This window comes from Uranotaenia lowii, chromosome 3, assembly GCF_029784155.1.
Source record: "Uranotaenia lowii strain MFRU-FL chromosome 3, ASM2978415v1, whole genome shotgun sequence".
Classification (NCBI taxonomy): Eukaryota; Metazoa; Arthropoda; class Insecta; order Diptera; family Culicidae; genus Uranotaenia; species Uranotaenia lowii.
Window position 1 is genome coordinate 131,784,793 of NC_073693.1, and position 21,346 is coordinate 131,806,138.

Genomic DNA, 21,346 nt, shown 5'->3' on the forward strand with positions numbered 1-21,346 from the left:
AATAATATATATCATAAGTTACGATATCTAAACAAAGAATTTTAAAACGTAAAACAAACTATTGAATGTTTTTTTTTTTTTTTTTTTTAGGATCCACCCTATTTCATTGGCAGTAGTCGTATGTGCATATTATGTTTCACACAAACATTATGTTTGAAGTAGCTTTCGGCCAGTAGTTTTTTTTTTAAATTGTGTCCACGCATACCAATTGGTTTTGTTTCACTTTCGGTTTTATTCTGTACCGTTTTTACAGTGCTTTGTATTACACACCAAGCATCATGAATGTGTTGCATCATCCAAGAGCAAAAGTTAGGTAGGTTCATTAATTCGAGCAGTTTACCATGCGATGTTTTTTTTTTTCTCGTTTATCGCATCATCCAAAGAGCGGTGAACCATGGATGCTTTTATCCTTTCCGCAATACCCAAAAGCGGTTTTTGTTAAGGATATCGGATAATTCATTTATAGTCACGCATCATTTAAGAGCGTAACATTGTAATTCATTTTTTTTTCGCATCATCCAAGAGTTACCATAAAATTACTTGATTTTCAATTTTCATCATCCAAGAGAAATTATTGAATATTTTCATTATTAGAATTTTCATTCAATCACACATTTTGAAATTCGCATCATTTAAGAGCGAACCACCTTAATTTAAATTTCACTTGTAGTGGGTTTTTTCATGTTGTGGAATCACTTACACTACTTTATGGCCGAAAAGCTTTTTTCTTCTATACGGTTGCATCATCTAAGAGCTTTTTCCTTCGAATGAAATAACTGCGCAATTTGCTATTCAACTGAAAATTGTACATGGAACTGTTATTTTTCGAACTCCAAAGTTCCAACCCCGAAAATCTCAACTTAGATACACATTTTAAAGACAAAATAAGAGCAATTTGTAAAATGGGAAATTTTCTCCTGAATTCACTGCGCAATAATTGTTCAGATGAGCGCATCATCGAAGTTCTTTCGGTTTTCGCTTACCTTAGAATCCACGTTCCTCCAGGCACAAAATCACAAATTTCACAGAGTTTCTTTTGGAGTCACTTCGTATTATGCACTTTTTATTTTACCTTTTTACTGCACGCGTTTTAAACGGTTCAAATTCTCGTCGCCATGTGAGACTCGCGCTAGTGGTACGAACACGTCTATTCGTGGCGGTGGTCCAGTATAGTCTATCTGCATATGTCGAGTGGAGGTGAGAGCTTTCGCTATAGTTCATGTGTGGTGTAATGATGCATCATGATAAATGAGTAAGCAGGGGCAAGGCTATCACATCTTCTTTAAGTTCCGCATGACAATAGCCCAGTATTTCTCAATTGGGCTGAGCTCTGGCGTGTTGGGAGGGTTCTTGTCCTTAGGAACCACCTGCACGTTGTTGGCGGCATACCACTCTATGACCTTTTTACCGTAATGGCTGATACGGAACAACCGTGTTTCTTCAGGAAAGGCAGCAGACGTTTATTCAACACTCTTTCACGTATATTTCTTGGTCGACAGTCCCGGAAGCTGTGAAAATGCTGCTCTTCAAGCCACAGGTACAGATGGCTTGCCAAACCAGATATTTCTTCGCGAACTTTGACAGTTTCTTGTGCTTGAAAATATCTGCTACCTTTCCCCTTCCTTTTGCCGCATAAAATTCCTGTCCCGGAAGCTGCTTGTAGTCGGCTTTGACGTAGGTTTCGTCGTCCATTACCCCCAGTCAAACTTCGTTAGCATCGTCGTGTACAGCCTCCGGGATCGCGCTTTGGCCGTCGTATTTTGTTTATCATCGCGATTTGGAGTCACTACCTTCTTGTAGGTCGATAATCCGGCTCGTTTTTTGGCTCGATGCATGGTTGTAGACGATACACCCAGCTTATTTGCGGCATCTCGGAGAGAGAGGTTAGGGTTTCGCTTGAATCTACCGGCAACTCTCTTTGTCGTCTCAGCTGCTTCCGGTTTTCGATTGCCCCCCGATCCAGACTTCCTGGCTGTCGACCAACGTTCCCCAAACACTTTAATTACATTTGTAACAGTTGATTTGGCAACTTTTAGCGATTTTGCTAGCTTTGCGAGCGAGTAGCTTGGATTTTCGCGATACCCGAGAAAAATTTTGATACGCTGCTCTTCTTCCTTGGACGGCATTTTGACAACTGAAGAGTGAATTCCAATATCAAAATAGGAGCAACATTCTACACACACAGCTTCAAAATGAGGGGTGTTCAGGTTTTTTAAATGCTAAATTGAAAGAAATACGTCAAGTTGATATTGACCAAATTTTGACCGTATCACCCTTTACATGCTGTCAAACTCGAAGTCGTATTTTTCGATTCAACGAAAATGGAGGTGAATCAACGCAAGTCAAAAAAACATATTCTATCCAAACACCTGGAATTTTCTGATCTGTCGCACCGGCAGTTGGAAAAATATTGAACATTCACCATTCAACCGTCTCAAAAGTGTTGAAGCGGTTCCAGGAGCAGTTGACGTTGAACCACGGCAAAGGAGCTGGAAGAAAACCGGGACCGGAGAACAAAAAGACGGAGGGAAAGGGGAAGCGGATGATGAAAGCAAATCCCAAAATCAGCATAGAAGAGATCTAGACTATATACATAGATATAAGGCAGAGAACTTCCTAAACCGCGATAAGCGGCAACAATCGACGGCTAAAACTCGGACACGGAAGCTCTACGAGAAGATGCATAAAAATATGGTTGCTGTGTGATGGACGACGAAAGGAATATAAAAGCCGATTTTAAGAAAACTCCGGGGTTGGAGTTTTTCACCGGCAAGAGCAAGTTCGATGTGGACGAAAAATTTAAGAGAAAGACAATTTCGAAGATCGCCTCCAAATACCTCGTTTTGCAGGCCATTTGTCTTGCGGATTGAGGAGAGAGCCTTTCGTGACAAAGGGCACAGTGAATGGCGAGATCTACAAATCTGAGTGCCTCGAAGCGCTTGTTTTCCGTTCTTGCAGCAGCACGACGAAGCTCCGCTATTTTGGCTAGATTTGGCACCATGCCACTATTCTAAAATTGTCCTGGATTGGTATGAGGCCAATTCTGTCCATTTTGTTCCAAAGGACATGAACCTGTCAGACCATCCGGAACTGTGTCCGTAGGAGCAGTACTGGGTAATAATATAGTGAGAACTCCGGAAGAGCTGGAGCTGAATGGTTCGACCGCCATGTGAATACACATGTGTCGAACGGACCATCCATAATTAACTGTATCGAAAAACGTAGTGCCTCTTCTATTAGGTACTACTTCTTCTACACAGTTAATTGAAGCGGGACAAAGAATTTAGTATGTGGTCAAGCTTCTATTTCAAATGCTTTTCGCTCTTTTCACCACCTTAGAATTTTCTTCTGATCTTCTATCCGTCTTTCATTTCAACTCTTTAACCCTCACCGCAAATTAATTTCATATAAATAAAGAAGTTAAGCTCTTTTCGGTCATTCCACCTTTTATATCAACATCAAATATCCCCATTACTCCGTTCAATTTCAATAAAAAAAAAGTTTTTAGCGCTCACCCTTGAAACTTATATATCTCCCTTCTACCCCGAATAACTTTTTGACTTAATTTGTATCCTCTATGGTCTACAAAGATAATTTTTGGAATAACGCATGGTTCAAGAAATCCAAGACGCAAAAAGCTCCGCAAATTAAATGCAACATCTTGTAGCTTGTACCAAGAAGGCTACAAACAACTATAGAAACAATTGCTGTAGTAAATAAATGTCCCTATTGAAGTGGAAACAGGTACGTTAGAAGTTGTGAAAAATTCTGCTTAATTGGTTTCATTTGTTCTCCAAAAATTTAAAATATTACTTAACCATTCCAGTTTATCTGTAAAATATATTTTATTTTTCACGTCGTAAAACATTCACAAACATCAAAGAAGGAGAAAGATATGTAAAAATGAACATGAAAAGAAATTGATGAATGAACAAAAAAAACTGAAGATTTATTTCACCCTCCGATTTTACTTCATAATTATAACATCAATCAAAACAGGTCTCAGGCGTTGATCTTTCTCAGTACGTACACATAGAACCTTCTCAAGAAGATAAAACAAAAGATGATCATAAACGAGATGACATTTCAAAAACGGCGTAATTTTTTTTACATTTTTAAACTTTTCATAAAAAAGACCTGAGGGTAGTAAAAAAATTCAATGATTCAAACAGAATTTTTTTTAAACCGGTGATGCGACCTTTTAAAAAGTGATGATCGCTTTCCCATTTTCCTCGATAACGCGAAAAATGTTCCCATAGCTTTTCAGTCCATTTCGAAACCGCGCGGGTTAAAGTACATTTTGAATATTTCGCCTTTCGTTACTTCATTCGTTAACCGTCCAGAGAAATTAAATTGATAGGTTTCTAAAGCCTTTAAAACTAGAAAACCTCGAAAATGTTACACTACGGAAGATACTTCGAGCCGTTCAGTCGCGCCTCTGGATCCAGCCGAGACTTCCAGGAACAACCAGGTACAGTGATTTAAAACACTTCTATGGTAGTTATTTTTTTAATTTTTGATCGAGTGTGATAAGCAGTCCAAATTTAGCAAAAAATTGTTACAACTAGAAGATATAACTGCCCAAATATGCAGAAAATTCCTCCCGCGATCAGCATTCACATTGACCTTGCATTTCAATTTTTCAACAGTTTGCTCGAAATCACGACCAAGTGAAAATAAAACTCAGCCTGTTACAGATAGTGTGAGGGATTTTTTTCTCTTTTTTTGTGAATGAGCATTATCGCACAGTAAGTAGGAAAATGAACGGTCAATTTTTCATTCACGTCACTCGTTACAATAACATGTTCAGCCGATGCTTGTAGGTTAGTGGAGGAAAAATGCCGCCAGAAAACCACCAACATTTTTCAACAACAACAGCAAAAGCTACAACAACATCAACAGTGCAAAACACTTGACGGGGCGAAAATAGAAGATGAGAAATGGTCCCGCCAGAATCGAACAAGTGGACGTGGACCGTTTGCTCTCGAGCAACTCGAGGGAAATTATTTGGTCTCCCAAGATTTTAACGAGAACAACTTGATTACCAGAATCAACATTTACATTAGTTTTATTATTCACCCCGTAGGAAGACGATGATTGAAGGTGGAGACGTTGAGCATGTTTATTGTATAGGGACAGATAAGCGTAGGATTTGTTTAGAAAGTTAACCAAATTATTAACATCAGCATAATTAGCTTATGAATCCGTGTGTTAATTTAATCAATTTACTACAATTCACCAACCTGAACCATAATGGAAAACTGTGATAGAAAATGATCCTCTGCAGATGTTTTCTATCCACAGAGTTAAACATTCTACTAACATCAAATTTAATGAAAAAATACTTGATGGGAAATGGGCCTGAAAAATTATAAACTAACTTATATATCATTTTAAACCCAAAAATCCGGGATATATCAGCGGAAATTTTGTCAAAACCCACGAATAAATCTACACAAGTTAAGAAGAAAAACTGAATCGCAAGGCTTTTGATAAACCTAATAAAGGGATTATCGTTAGTCAGCTAGAAATATTTTCCACTATGAAAGAGAATCGAGGCCCTTAGAGTAAGGTTGCCAGAGTATTTTTAGCACGTATCTGGGCCGGACAAACCGGGCAATTTCTACATAAAAACCTGGCAAAATCCGGGCATTCGATTTCCAATTGACGACCGAAAATCCGGGCAATATCCGGGCAAATTTTGTCATAACTCAGAAAATCCTCAACAAAAAACAAGAAATAAAAAATTTTTTTCATCAAAACTCATCTATAGATTTTGAACCGTTTTTTTGCCTTCCAAAAAAACCTTTCATGATTATTTTCATGAAACTTTCTCAAAAAATTTCGTTTTGGAGTTGTTTGTTGTTTTTGTTGTTGTTTAATTTGCCAAAAAAAAGGAAATAAATCCGGGCAAAATCCGGGTATTTTTCAATTAAACCTGGGCAACCGAGTCGGGCCGGACTGTTGTTAAATTTAGTATTAAATATCCGGGCAAACCCGGATAAAACCGGGCAATCTGGCAACCTTATCTTAGAGCCATATGAGAAACTAGTGCATCAAAGCTGTTTTCGTTTTACTTTTGCCAGTTTCTCCAGCATTTTTTGGAAATTTTTTATTTTGTTCAATCAAAAGATAATGAAGAAAAAATCAAAATAACTTGGTCTTTATCATGATAAAAAAATCAGAAATAAAGATAAAAATTGTTTTTTTTAATAAGATTTTAATTAAGTCCAAGATTAATAAAAAATTAAAATAAAATGTGACAGAACTCGAGTAATTTCTCGATTTATATCGATTAAATTTGGCACACATATAAGTTATAATATAATATTTAAGATGACTTTTTTTATAAAGGCCCGCCACACTCCCCCACACCAAAAAGCTCGAAAGAGCCCCCTGGTAATGGACACTTCAGTTCTCAGCATGTCTGGCAGCAAACAAGTTGAATTTAATTTAAAAAAAAAACGCGAGCAAAAACACAAAATTTACGCATGCTGAGAACACAATATATTTTAACTTTAAGGCGTGGAAGAATGTAATAAAAAGTAAGCAAATACAGTGAATCTCAGTGGAAAAAAGTTTTCCTTTTAAGAGATCTACTTCTCGATGGAAGAATTGAAGAGTATTAACAAGTTAAAAAAAAATTAAAATTTAATTAAAATAAATTAAACTAAAAGTTAAAATTAGGTGACATTAAACTAAACTACAGACAAAAAAGTTAAAATCAATTATTCTTTACAAATAAAAAAAAAACAAAAAATTCCAAGCAAGTTTTATAAAAAATAATTATGAAAAGTTTTAAAAAAGCCGACAAAATACGATTTAAAAACTGCCGATATTATTTTCTTGATTTGTGTTGAGTAATTCCTGGGTTTTGATCACAACTGCCCGGATATTGCCCGGATTTTGGTCGACATTTTTTTTTGTTTTTTTCTTGTGATCGTCCCTAGGCCCATTTGGGTCCTTCCTTGACCCCATACGCTTCTTTTGAAGTGGGAGGGACATTTTATCCTTAGGATAATTATATTTTACATGTATTTGCTTTTTCTGTACGACTTATTCGTCTTACTCCCGCGTATGTCCATCACCGTACAATTCCCTAACTGAATCTTCGTTAGATTTCCATCACTTTCATTGTATGATCCTTGTCATATTTTCATTAGTCATATTTTCAAACAGTCTGTTTTATGTATTGTATAGCCATTTTCTTAAAAGTGCTTATGTTCACACTATCTTTGATGCTCGTCGGTAGATTGTTGAACATTTTCAATCCGTTGTAGAAAAGAGAGCGTTTGCTCATCTCTTTTTTAATATTCGGCAGTCTGAAGTCTTGTGCTCTTCTAGTGGTGTAGCTGTGAATGTCGATTAGGAATCAAATGCCCGGATTTTGCCTTGTTTTTATATAAAATAGCCTGAATTTGTACGCTTGGCCTGCTGAAAAACTTCTGGCCTTAGGTTAGATGCAACATTTGTATACCGCAACACTTATTTCATTTCATTTTATTATCATGTAATAAAGTTATCATTTGATGATAACAAAATGCAATCCGGGAATTTCTACCTTAGTATTCTCATGTGCCAACGAAATCAGGAAATTCTGATATATTTGTTAATGGATTTATGAAGAGACGTGAGTTGATCCCCCGCGATTTATGAGGAGCGCAAGGGAGTTTTTTTTTTCTTCTAATTATTGCAACCTACTATCAACTAAAGAAGTGTAAGGATCGCCCCGGATGGAAAGGATCGATAGCAACAGACATTTCTTTGATTCCGTTATCATTCCGAAACATTGAAAAAAAAACTATTTAAGTGGACTGTATTTTACGAACAACTAAACTTAATTTACATTAGAAAGATTTCGCGCAAAATCGACACGAAGTTGGCTTGACTCACTAAGAATTCAATGAAACTCTGTGGTCATCAAGATTTTTTCTAGTAAAGCAACTTGACATTCATATTTTTCCCAAAAAAGATCTAGACTAACATTTGAAAACGGACAAAACTTTTCAGGCAAAAGTTTAACAATGAATTTTTAGCCCGAAAATTACAATTCCTACACAAATGTGGATCCTGAGAGAGTTTTGGAAAAATGATTGAATTTTAAGGAAAAAATATTGATTTCTTTTTAAATCCTACACTGAAAAAATGCATTTCTAAAACTTTAACTCAATTCACCGAAAAATCGTCCATACATACCATTTCCAACAAAAACTTTTTGATGATTTTTTTTGAAAATCATGTAATTTATTATTTCAGTGAAGATTAATTCAAAAACTGCTTTGTTGAATTGATTGAACTGATTTCAAAGAAGAAAGAGCTGCGATTGTAATTATTGATGGCAAAAATAAGTGTTAAATCTTACACTGAAAAAAAGCAAACAAAAAACTAAAAGTCGATTTAAAAAATCTCAGACTTCGATGAATGTTCTATTTGGTGGTGGTGTATAAAGCTTAGTTCTTTTAGAAATGGGACACTTTCTTTTGCTTATATCTCGTTTACTAATAATTGGACATTCAAAATTTTGGCAGCAATTTGTTGCCTGTAAAAAGTACTATCCGGCCTATTTTTTTCAAAATTTAAAAATTACGCAGTTTTGAGATATTTACGATGCAAGAGAAAAAGGAAAAAATAATTTTGCACAGTTTCACTCAATATCCATCGTAATCAAATTGATAGCTGACAAACCGTTGATTATTCGAAGAATTACTGTATGTGATTGGTGGAAAAGTATGCAAATACTGTCAAAAATGTCCACAAAGTTCAAATCATTGCAAATCAAGCATTGGAGTGAAGCATATGATCGGCAACTTCGGCTAAGGGTCATCAGAGAATAAAGTCTCATACCAGCATATTTAATTTTCAAAAAGCGAAAAACTAAGGGTAGATCGCAGAAATTTCCAAAAAAATTTTTTTCTCCGATAAGCTGAAAGTGTTGCCTGGCAATGAGTCATTCAAACCACACCTCAAACACTGAATTTTTGCTAGTTCCAGAGCTCATAAGCTGTATAGCCGGTTCCGAGGCTATGAGACAGATGATTTCTGATGAACGACAAAACTTTGAAATACCCTATTTTAAACAAATTCCAGCGGTTGAGTCCTATACATGTCTGCTAGTGGCAAGGTCCCGAGTATATTAAAGTATGTATTTGCTGGTTATTTTTTATGAAATATTATGATTTGCTAAAATTCTGCTCCTGTGGAAAGAAATAACAATATTCAAAACGAAAACTATGGTTTTCGCTGTTTTTAAAAGCCTAAAAAGAGTAATCTTTTATGTACCCTTCACTAACTACGATCTATACTAACCGATTATACTTTAAGTTTAATCTCATGATGGTTTTACTTCGTTATTGCCAGGTTTTGCCAGCAGAAAATCCATTAGAAACGCTCAAAAAGTGACTAAAAAATAATCAAATTTGTTAATTTAGAAACATCTGTATCCACTAAATTGCCCTCAGTTTCTTTTAAAAGAGAAGTATTGGTCCAAAAAGTAGCGGAAATTGAAGGGAGAGGGTGTAGGCATCTAAAATACAGATTAGACGAAGTATTAGTTTGAAAAACTGATCAATATCATGACTGAAAAAAGTGTGCGCTAGCCGATGGGAGGTACCAAAAGTAAAGTAGAATTTGTTCTTACAAAAAACTATAAATACTTTTTTTCAATTTTTTTCATGAATAATCATAAAATTACCTTCATTTCCTTCATAGAAAGTTTTTAGATCAAACGAAAGGTTTTTGAGATACACGCATTCGTAACTGTCCCATTTCTAAAAGAACTAAGCTTTAATGTTGTCTACAACTCTCCTGAACATCGCAAAGAGAACACTCTTACACGGAGAAAAAAGTGTTGTAGTTCCAACAATAATCCACTTATGTTCAATTATATATCTGATTGATTCTCGACCAACAATAATTAACAAAATTTCAACAATGCATATTATAGACAATCTGATTGATTCCTTACATTCAACAATATATATAATACATTCAAATATGGTTGTATGTTTGATTATGTGCATTCTATTATAAAAATAATAGATTCAACAATAATGTACGATTGATGTCATACATTCAATAATAATTATAGTAGATTCAACTATAATAATATGATTGATTTGATTGTGAATATGATAGATTCAATTATGATCATATGATTAATTTACAACATGATAGATTCAACTATGATAATATGATTGTTTTAATTAAACATTTGATGGATTCAATTATATTTTTTTTGGATTGATTCAATGAGGTCAACTATTAATACATTTTAGTTCTGTTAATATTGGAAGTTATCATATTTCATCCTATCACAATTATGATTTTATGGTTACGTTTAATTTTTTCAAATTTGCATCTTGCATCTTTGCATTTTGCATCTACATAGTTCGTTTTAGCCACCACGATGCTAGAAAAGCTGACCGGAAATCCCGGTATTCACGTCCTGGTTCCTCCGTTGTTGTTCTTTTTGCATCTTGATGCATGGTTGCTCTGAAAATTGTGCGTCTTAACTAATCGGTTTCGGCAGACGTCTTTAGAAGTCGGTGCTTCTGCACCCGGCGAAGATTGACCTTGTGGGGGGGAAATTAACTCAATATCATGGCATAAATCTATAACTCGCTTAACCGACCTTTCGGACTTTCAAATACTATTTTCCCGTGGGATCCTGCCGTGGTCACGTGGAGGAACGTCGAGACCCACGTCGATTTCGCGAGCAGCCAGAGTTGGTGTACCTTTCCCAATCCCAGGAACTGTCGGCTTAGTACACGACCGCTGCCAGGAACTGGTGGAGGAAAATGTTTTCCCATCGCCGGAGAGCGCTTGTTCTTTACCACAGATGTCAGGAACTGTCAGCTGAGCTCTAAAAACACACCACGATCGCTGCAGGGAACATGTACTGGTCTCACTTTAACGGTTTTTTTTTTTAACTTTTGCTCACGAACACGGATGAACACTATAATATTCAACTATTGATTGTGTCAATCTTAAAAATATGGTTGAATTTACTATATTTATAGTTAAGAACTTAAAATCAATCAAACAATTGTAGTTGAATTGATCATATTAACATATGAATCAACTATACCATAACAAATGAATCTATCATATTTACAGTTAAAAGCCCAAAATCAATCATACAATTGTAGTTGACTCTATCATATTTATAGTTGAATCATTTAAACCATTACAGTTGAATCCATTATATTCATAGTTGATTGCGTCAAGTCAATGATCAGTTTGTAATTGAGTCTATTATATTAATAGTTACATGCGAAAAAAATCTACTACGCTTTGATGATTGGTATAACCAGCTGAAATAATTAGAACAACTCTATTTTCTTCGTGTAAGGGAAAAAAGTTTTTCACTAATCACTTATCACTAATCGTACTTCCACAGCAAGAACTTGAGTCTGAATCCCGAAGAATAACAAAGCTTGTAGTTATTTATCTTGTCTTAGCTCATGCCTTACATTATTTTAACATAAAACATTAATAAAATGTTATCATATCATAAATTTTTTTTTTAAACCCGCTTGGGTATCATTTAATTGTACCTGTTGGAAGAGTTTCTCAATGAATAAATGTAAACGAAGACCATGCGTATGGCCAGAGTCCATTAAAATAAAAAACATAGATTCAGCTCTGTTTAAATGTGTGCTCCAGAAAAGGTATGGAAATATTTGGAAGATTCATGAAATTTTCAAAAAATTATGCAGCAAAAGCAGCAAATTTGATTTACCAAAGTAAACCAATGCATTTAAATTTCATAAAAACTTTTCGATTGTTTCATTTTATTAAAAGTAATTTTGAAAATATTGGTTATTTTGTTTTTGTAGAAGTTATTCATAACGTTTTTTTAATAAGTTTTTTCAAAAGAATCAAACCGGTAAAGCTCGTTATTCCTTGATCGATAAATACTTTTTGAGAGTACTTAAAATTTATAATTTAAATTAATTGTATTCACAGACAAGGTCTTTCGGATTATTTATTAAAAATCAATCGTTTTCAAAGCTGGATATGTTTTGAAGAAGAACAATAATTATTTTTGTTTCTTGATTTTTTTTTAGATCGTAGAAGTATCGATCAAAACATTGATTGAATGATCTGTCATTAACCGATCGGAACCAATTCCTACCTGTCATTGAACAAACTTGTAGCTTATTTTGAAGATTTGGCCGATTTGACATTTCACTGCGGATTATTTTTTTTACTGTGGTGAGTTCACGTTCACGTTCGCGCCCGAGTTCACAAGAACTGTAAACCGGGCTTAAGGTGGCTCTCAGTTCACTTTGATGCAACACATTTTTGCATTTCCACGGTCTGCAACATTGAAATTTTTTTATAAATAATAAAAAAATAGGTAAAATGTTCTGATTTTCATTGGAAAGGTAGTTTATCCTGTTTCGCATCCGCTGAAGTAGATAATACATTTTTTTTCAAATTGGCGTTCAGTTTGGTCTGGTCGAATCCCGACAAGATTCTGTGTCGAGCTGTGTCGAAAAAGTTGCAGGCTGTCTAACCTCTAAAAGTGTTAAATTAACACCATAGATCAGATGAGGATTAATGAGAAAAATACTAAAGGGTGATACGGTCAAAATTTGGTCAAGGGAAAACGCGTGTAAATCGGTGAAATCGTTTATTTAAAAAATCAAATTAAATTTCTTTTTCAAGTTTAATAAGTATAAAATTCAGAAAAAATATTCAGTTAGGCTTCCGCTTTACCTAATCCGAATTGCCGGGCCTTACGCTTAACCCCTACCATCAGATTTTGTACAGCCACCTTGTCCACCTTCTTCGCCGCAGAAAGCCAGTTTGCCTTGAACTGCTGCTCGTCCTTAGCAGTTTTTTTTGGTCTTCTTTAGGCTCCGCTTGACAATAGCCCAGTATTTCTCAATTGGGCGGAGCTCTAGCGTGTTGGGAGGGTTCTTGTCCTTGGGAACCACCTGCACGTTGTTGGCGGCGTACCACTCCATGGCCTTTTTACCGTAATGGGAAGATGCCAAATCTGGCAAAAACAGTACGGAACAACCGTGTTTCTTCAGGAAAGGCAGCAGACGTTTATTCAATCACTCTTTCACGTAAATTTCTTGATTGACAGTCCCGGAAGCTATGAAAATGCTGCTTTTCAAGCCACAAGTACAGATGGCTTGCCAACCAGATATTTCTTCGCGAACTTTGACAGTTTCAAGTGCTTGAAAATATCTGCTACCTTTCCCCTTCCTTTTGCCGTATAAAACTCCTGGTCCGGAAGCTGCTTGTAGTCGGCTTTGGCGTAGGTTTCGTCGTCCATTACCACGCAGTCAAACTCGTCAGCATCGTCGTGAACAGCCTCCGGGATCACGCTTTGGACGTCGTATTTTGTTTATCATCGCGATTTGGAGTCACTACCTTCTTGTAAGCCGATAGTCCGGCTCGTTTTTTGGCTCGATACATGCTTGTAGACGATACACCCAGCTTAGTTGCGGCATCTCGGAGAGAGAGGTTAGGGTTTCGCTTGAAACTACCGGCATCTCCCTTTGTCGTCCCAGCAGCTTCTGGTTTTCGATTTCCCCCCCCATCCAGACTTCCTGGCTGTCGACAAACGTTCCCCAAACAATTTAACACGTTCGCCACGGTTGCCACGCTCATTTTGGCAGTTGCACTAGCCGGGCCCAAAGGAATTTTCAGAGAGAGAAAGCAAAGAGGGAGAACTCTCATATTTGAAACGTTTGGCGAAGTTGAGCAGTGAACTCAAGTAAGAGAGCGTCACACGCTTTTGATGTGACGGGCTCCCCCAGGAAATACACCCGTCACCCGAATATGGGTGCCGTGGCGACGAACGTGTTAATTACATTTGTAACGGTTGATTTGGTAACTTTTAGCGATTTGATACACTGCTCTTCTTCCTTGGACGGCATTTTGATAACTGAAGAGTGAATTCCAAAATTAAAATAGGAGCAACATTCTACACACACCTTCAAAATGAGGGGTGTTCAGGTTTTTTAAATGCAAAATTGAAAGAAATACGTCAAGTTGATATTGACCAAATTTGGACCGTATCACCCTTTAATTTATTTGAGACATTTTTACTTTACTTTCATAGAACATTTCCAACTCTCTCTTCGAGTGAGTTAAGAATTTCCGGAATAGTGTTGGTAAGTTGTGTGATCGATCGTTACTACCAACCTCTGATCATCGATTGGCATGAGGATCACTAGCGGATCGTGAAAAAGTTCATGCGTAATATAATTCCTTCGGAGAGGGATGTAATGGAAATGTTAAAACTGTTCACGTTATTTGTCCAGTGGTGCTAAGAACCGGGAAGGACTGCGTAAAATGTGGAAAACTTCAATTCGGGACGAAGGGCAAAATATCATAGGAATGTCTCAGGAGCGAAAACTAATCCCTCAGACGAAACCTCGCTGTCTTATCATGGATCACTAACCGAAGCTTTCGTTATTACTATCACTGGTGTTTGATGTTTCGGAGAAAGTAAGGAAGCAGCACCTTTTAAAAATTTTCAAAAAAACTCCGCAAATGAGCAAATGTAAACGAAGAGAGCTTCCTCAACGAGTTTATACGTATATAAGCGTATATTTCATCTGTAGAAGCATAACGTGAGCCCTACAATATTCTATTCGGATCTAGCTCCGTGCATCTGTTCAGTGAAAGACACCAAGTGGTACGTAGCCAACGAGATCAATTACTTAACCGAGGCTGTGTTAGTTGGATTGGTTATCCCTGCCTGTTATATCCTAAATACTGGTGCTGATAATAATGTCGAGGATACTCTCCCTTTTGCCAATACATTTTAGTTGATATATGCAGATAGGTTAGCATCAAATACAGTAATTTAAAAAGAAATAGCTACTATTCATAGCTTGGAGTGTAGTAACTGATCTTATGGGTAAAAAATTAGAAAAAAAAAGTATCAAAACTTAAAACGAATTAAGACGACTTCCCTGAAAGATCTATTTCAAAGGGTTTCCATGTTTTCTATTACCTATGATTTCAGGAACCAATTGGGTCCCATGGTCAGCGGATGCCGGTATTCATCCCACCAACGCGGTCCGTGGAGGAACGGATTCGGATGGATCGGAAATCTACATCGGCCGCGCCTCTCACTGCGGGCACATGCTGCCGGCCAAGGTGATCCCTATTCGTCGGGTGGCTTACGTTTCCTACGACGGCATCGAATACTCGAAGCCACATTTTGAGGTATGTTTGGTCTTACTGTGTCAAGTTGAAAACTTGTTAAAATTTTTGCACAAACTTGATAATAGGTCCTTTGCGGTCTTGGCTACACTTGGGTCCCCAACAATGGTGAAGATCTTCCGAAGGGTGCGGTATTGAGTGGAACCAGCAACTACGGGGAGCCGTTCTACATCGGCCGTGCCCATCACGATGGAAGCATCACTCCCGGAAGGATCAACCGGAAGGATCGATGCGTGTATGTACCATTCGGAGGGTATGAGCATGCCCACTCCACCTACGAGATTCTCGTTGATACCAAAAGACGTAAGTTGTGCGTTTCTGAACCAAAACTTGACTCTAACTTTACAATGTTTTCCAGATCAAAAACAAAGTGTAGGTGGACACTGGCAGCAGGCACATATCAAAGGAGCTGTTCCGGCAGGAGCTCTTCTGGCTGGATACGACAGTGATGGTTCCGACATCTACCTGGGTCGAGTCTATCGCTACGGGATGGTTCTTCCGGCCAAGGTTATGCCAAGGAAGAAGATGTGTCACGTTGGCGATGAAGGATTGGAGTTCGAGGTGGCCGAATACGAGGCACTTTGTAATGCAAACGTTTCCTGGGTCCCGTTCCGTGGAGTTATTCCAATGAACGCTGTTGTTTGTGGTGAAGATAGAATTGGAGGAAAGATGTACTTTGGTCGGGGTCGTTACGAAGGTAGCTTGACTCCGGGAAAAGTGATCGAGGACCAGAAGCTGCTGAAGATCCCTTACAACTTCAAGGAGATCCCGTTGCGTGAATTCGACATCCTGGTGGATAATAGCAATCCTTCGACACAGTGTATTCGATCGTGTAAGAATAGGAGGTTTTGAACTAAATCTGTGGTATCAACTCAATGATCTTCCATTATTTCAGTGGATTGGCAGAAGGGCAGCAGCAAATCGACGGTGCCAAAAGGAGCCGTACTCGCTGGTCACGATACCGATGGATCACCAATCTATTTGGCTCGGGTAATGTTTGAAGGTAATCAATTGCCGGCCAAGGTAATCCCGAGGAGAGGATTGTGCCGTACCAGCCATAGTGGCAAAGCGATCGAAGTCGCTTCGTACGAAGCCCTGTGCAATGCTCCCGTTTCCTGGGTTCCGTTCCGGGGAACGATCCCAGCCAAAGCTATCGTTTGCGGTCGCACCCTGTGGGGTGAAACGGTTTACTTCGGACGTGGACACTACAAGGGCAGCTTGACTCCCGGAAAGGTGTTGGAGCATCAGAAGGTGCTGAAAATCCCCTACGATTGGAATGAGTTCACTGTTCGAGATTTCGAAATTTTGGTTGAGTACTAGAAAATTTATGTATACGAATCAAATCGATCAGAAAGATGAAACGTCGAACAATAATCATTTATATTTAATGAATTCTCATGTCACTACATAACTACCTTATTATAATTTCGAGTTGAATCATCTTTGTTGTAAAGAAAATATAAAAAATAAACGTTATTTAATTGCGGCCAGCCAAAATTCCTTACCATGTTGTGTACTCGAAAATATTCACAATTAAAAAATTAAAACTTCTTATTACATTGGATATCCTATATTTAAAGATCATTCGGCCAAAGCTTCATAGGGGACTCCAGCTGGGTTTGGGTATGTTTCGAGGTATGGCATAGGCTTCATCTTGTTGGAAAACAACAACCTCGGGTTAAACATATTCCAAATTACACACAGATTATTTTATTTATTTTCGTAATATTCCGTCTCACGACATAACTTGACAACCATAATTCCTAAAATTCATTCGATTCATGGCGTTCTCTAGTTTCATATAGATTTCCAACCATTTTTTTTTTAATTGAACACTGAGATTCAAGCCAATTCAACCTGGAGCTTACTATCATTGGCGCTTTTCAATGCTCGTTCATTTCAAACAGCACGATACCTACTGTTGTTGTTGCTTGCGATGAAATAAGCGTGCGTCTAGCTTACAGAGGCTGGGCGTTCATACATAACGGAAAAGAAATTTAACGTCCTGAATTTTCAAATTCTGTCTTCTATTAAAAAGTTATTTCAAATTTTAAGAAAAGATTTGTATGTCGGGAAGTGTCAAGAAAATATGTTCATGTTATATTTACATCTTTTAAAATGCGGTAACTTTCTACTCTTCTTTTCATCGTGAGAAGTGTCGATTGCATACCTAATGTGTGCAAGTCATTATCAGCATTCTCTCCTGTTTTATACATGTACACAAAAATCAAACAAATCATTCATTGGTTTTATTGAATGAAAAAAAATCTGAATTTGGCATGTGCCAACAACATTGTCACGAGTAGACCAATCAAATTTGACGAAAATTAAGTCATAAACCAAATTACCATCTACCAATTCGAAGTTTTTTTTTCTCTCTCTCTCTCGTGGTCAATAAATTGACGGCACGTGTAGACTTGATAACTGCGCGGCAAGCATATGCTGTAAAATAATAAACCGGTTCATTGGTTCCAAAGATGCTGTATGTACATTTTTTTCACCTAATTAAGATGATACCGCGAAAGTATGAACTGCGGCATATGAATTGATTCAATTGTTAGGTCAATTATAGTGGAGAAAAATGGCAAAGTAATGCTCGATAATCGATTGGTGTGTTACTTGCAAGCGTTTGGAAACATCAATATAATTGTTAAATTTTCTTAAAATCATGAACAAAGAATGGCTTGCGCCAAGTAGAAAACCTGAATAAGCTGTTGAGAACTCAAAAAAAATCTTATTCCAGAATAACAAGAAACAAAAAATTGGAGCCCAATTAACAAACAAATATTGCTAACCCATCATTTGCTGATTTTATGAAAGAAAGAAGCTGGAAGATGGCTCGGAGAGTTTCGATAACTGTATGATGTATGTATATCGATTTCTTTGTCTAATTTTCAATACGTTTCACACGTTAGATTTCTTAGATTTGATTTATTTTTTGCTTCAATCTTAGTGCCTATAGCATCTTAAAAAGTAGATATATAATATAGAAATCCGGAACAACTCCCCGATATTTTACCAAATAAAAAAATTATAAATAAATCATCTAATAAATCTATAATAACAGCAAAAACGAATATGCGCAAATTTGCGCATTGTTGTTTTATTTCAAAATTTTAAAAAATATATTATTTTTTAAATTTTATGCAATTTCGATACAGTGCAATTTTGTAGCATATAAGTTAAGGTTCCAATTTTTATTTTTTAATTTTTTTTTTAAATTATTTGCCTTGTGATTCAAGTTAGAGTGAATAATTTATTCCGGCCTAACAGCCATGTCAAAAATGAGAGAAGAAAATCAGTAAAGTTTTTTAATTTCCTCCGTGATTTCCTGAGAATAAAAAATGTCATATCAATTAAGTTTGTTATTGATTAGTTGTGATTACTATCACTAGAAATTCTGCAAATCTGAAAATTTTAATATAGTGACTGGATGGAGCCCGTTTTCAACCTAGACATACCATACAATGTAACTATCAACGATTGGGACGTGTGGGAGTCAGGTGGTCCTGAGGTTCCTCCCGGATCGATTAAATTCTTTACTGATGGGTCAAAAATGGATAATAGAACTGGGGCAGGGGTGTTCGGACCTAGACTCAGGATCTCAATTCCTATGAGAAACTGGCCAACAGTATTCCAAGCAGAAGTTCAAGCAATTCTAGAATGCACTTTAGCCTGTTTGAAAAGAGGATATACAGTACCGTTCATAATTGTATAGAAATTGGAAGCACGCGCACTGTCATTTCGACTTTGAACTTCCATAACTTTTTACTCTGATGATATTTTTTGATCAAATTTTTTGCGTTAGATAGATCAACTATCACACTATTATATCACAAAATTTGAGCTTTCTGGAGTTTGAGTGGCCTGAGAAACAGTAATTCTACGAAAATCGGACTTTTTGGACTTTTCTCATTCAAACAGCAATATCTCTAAAACTACGTTACTTTTTTTATTAAAATTTGGCACAGTGATTGTTGAAGTATAAAGCTAGCATGTCTGAAGTTTTCAAAAAGTTCTATCGATGAGATCAAAAGTTACGCAAGGTGCTATATTTCAGGCATGAACCTAGAAATGCGATTTCTATAGAATTTTGGACCAAATCAACTTCCTTTTGGTTTGTCCAATGTACACCTTATCACAGTCGGAACAACTGATTTTGTACACACCAGATCTATGAAGGAGCTCCACTGGATCTTTTGTCGATCCTAAGATGGATTTCAGTTGATTATTAGAGCTAGTGAACACTAGTTCAATATCGAACTTTGTCAACTTGTGTCGCAATTCGACTGATAGATTCGAGGTCGAGATTGATTGATAGATTCGAGGAACACATGGCTATAGCTAGATCTGACTCAAAGAAGAAATTTCTTCCTTCACAGAATCCTAGATCTGCAGTAGCTTTTCACATGTGTGAATCTGGTCACTCTATTGATCGAGGAAATGTCTCGCTGATCCGGTCTTTGAATAGTAATTCGCTTAAATTGGATGTTGCTGAAAAAATCTTCAATGAAAAATCAGTTCATCTCTTAAACGGAGACACCGGACCAGGGCACACTTGGTTGTTCAAATTCTTAGGTAAAAATAAATACAATAATTTACCTGACAATGCCCAAAAACGGGTAGAAAATAATTTAGCACTACCAGAAAACACCCAGAATAGGGTAGGTAGACCCAAAAAACAGACAACGGCACAACTGCCGAGCATTCGGAGGTTTCTGCTACCTAGTAGTAGCTTACCTAACCCGGACAATATAAGGGAGGGAAACGGTACACACTCATTAATCGAAAACGTTCACTGAAGAAGGTAGTAAGTTGCTATCGAAATACTGGTATATGAACTTTTCATTTACCGTGGTTGAATTAAAAGGAATCTTTCGATTGCTTTGATTCAAACAAATTAGTTTTCTAACTCACAGGATTTTTCGTAAAATCCAGATTGTTTCTAAGTATGTCTAAATCAAATGGAATTGTTAGCATATTTCTTAAAAAAACCTTTTCAAAAATGGAAGATAAAAGGCGAATTTGTCAACCAATTTTTTTGAAATTTTTCGTCGGATTGTTTTTTATCATGATCTTATTAATTAGTATATTAGAACCATGTTTTTTTGGAGTGAAAACTAAAAAAATCTTATGTCCGTAATTAGGAACACTATTTTCAACGTGTTCCTAATTAAGGACATAGTCAAAGTTTTCCAAACTATATCAAAGTCATAGAATGTATTTGAAATAAATTAGATTGACGTAAAGGTGTTAAAACAAATTGTGTTTTAACTTAATTTTCAACGATCTGTTAGAATAAACTGTTGTGAGTTAATAAAACATATTTGATTTTTTTTATTTAAGTGCATTTCAATGCTAAAAATGTTGTAAACATAATTTTGGCAGGTTGTAAAGAACGAGCCCTATGCGACAGAAAAGGAAACCATCAAGTTACAGAGAGCTTCTCAACAAGAATAGAATCGAACGAAAAAAATTATAAAAATATCTAAATAAAATACGTTGTATACCGTCTCCTGGGGCATAATGCAACTCTTTTCAACTTCTATGGCTTCTAAAAACTTAATGTCCACAGATAATCATGCCGCTTGTAGATAAAAAGTGTTAAGGTTAATGGGATATCCAATTGACGTAGTCAGAAAAATAATTGGTTTACCAGTTGTTTTTAAATTTATCAAACTATGCGATTTTCACCCTACTAAGAAAATGGGGTTAATTGCAACAACCTTTGTTTTTAATGAAAAATCCAATGAAAAAGTTTGAAAAGTTATAGTTTTTGATATATTTGTGATTTCGTTATGCATAAAGCACGATCTGCAGTTATTTTCATTTTGTTAGAATTAAATTTTATATTTTTTCAGTCAATGATTTTTAAAAGAGAAAGCATAAAGACATAAAAACATTTAGGGGTAAAAAATACTACAAAAAAATAAAATCATATCCTATATGGAAACAAGATTTAAAATGTGAATCATTGATATGCATGTTGATGCATTTAAGCCCAGACTGGTAACGGAATTCAAAAAATATTTATTTAAGAAAATTGAATGTTTCTCCGTAAAATATTTACCAACAGTGTTGATATAGGATAATAAAAGCAATATATTATAGTTTGTAGGGGATATCATTAAGCCAACCCGTCACACTGTGT

At 36.3% G+C, this 21,346-nt stretch overlaps 1 protein-coding gene across 1 annotated transcript; it reads left to right on the forward strand.

Moving 5' to 3' along the window:
* The first annotated feature begins 4,278 nt into the window (after window positions 1-4,278).
* On the forward strand, window positions 4,279-18,184 carry LOC129755267 (uncharacterized). Its single transcript, XM_055751669.1, has 5 exons — window positions 4,279-4,471; window positions 14,996-15,198; window positions 15,264-15,498; window positions 15,554-16,027; window positions 16,091-18,184. The coding sequence occupies exons 1-5, from the start codon at window positions 4,396-4,398 to the stop codon at window positions 16,513-16,515; spliced, it is 1,413 nt and encodes a 470-aa protein (XP_055607644.1). The 5' UTR covers window positions 4,279-4,395; the 3' UTR covers window positions 16,516-18,184.
* Window positions 18,185-21,346: the final 3,162 nt, after the last annotated feature.

Bases quoted from the DNA above. Each gene is read 5' to 3' on its own strand.
- LOC129755267 (XM_055751669.1), top strand. From the start codon at position 4,396: ATGTTACACTACGGAAGATACTTCGAGCCGTTCAGTCGCGCCTCTGGA. The intron at 4,472-14,995 runs GTACAGTGATTT...CTATGATTTCAG, and splicing joins AGACTTCCAGGAACAACCAG to GAACCAATTGGGTCCCATGG. The intron at 15,199-15,263 runs GTATGTTTGGTC...ACTTGATAATAG, and splicing joins ACTCGAAGCCACATTTTGAG to GTCCTTTGCGGTCTTGGCTA.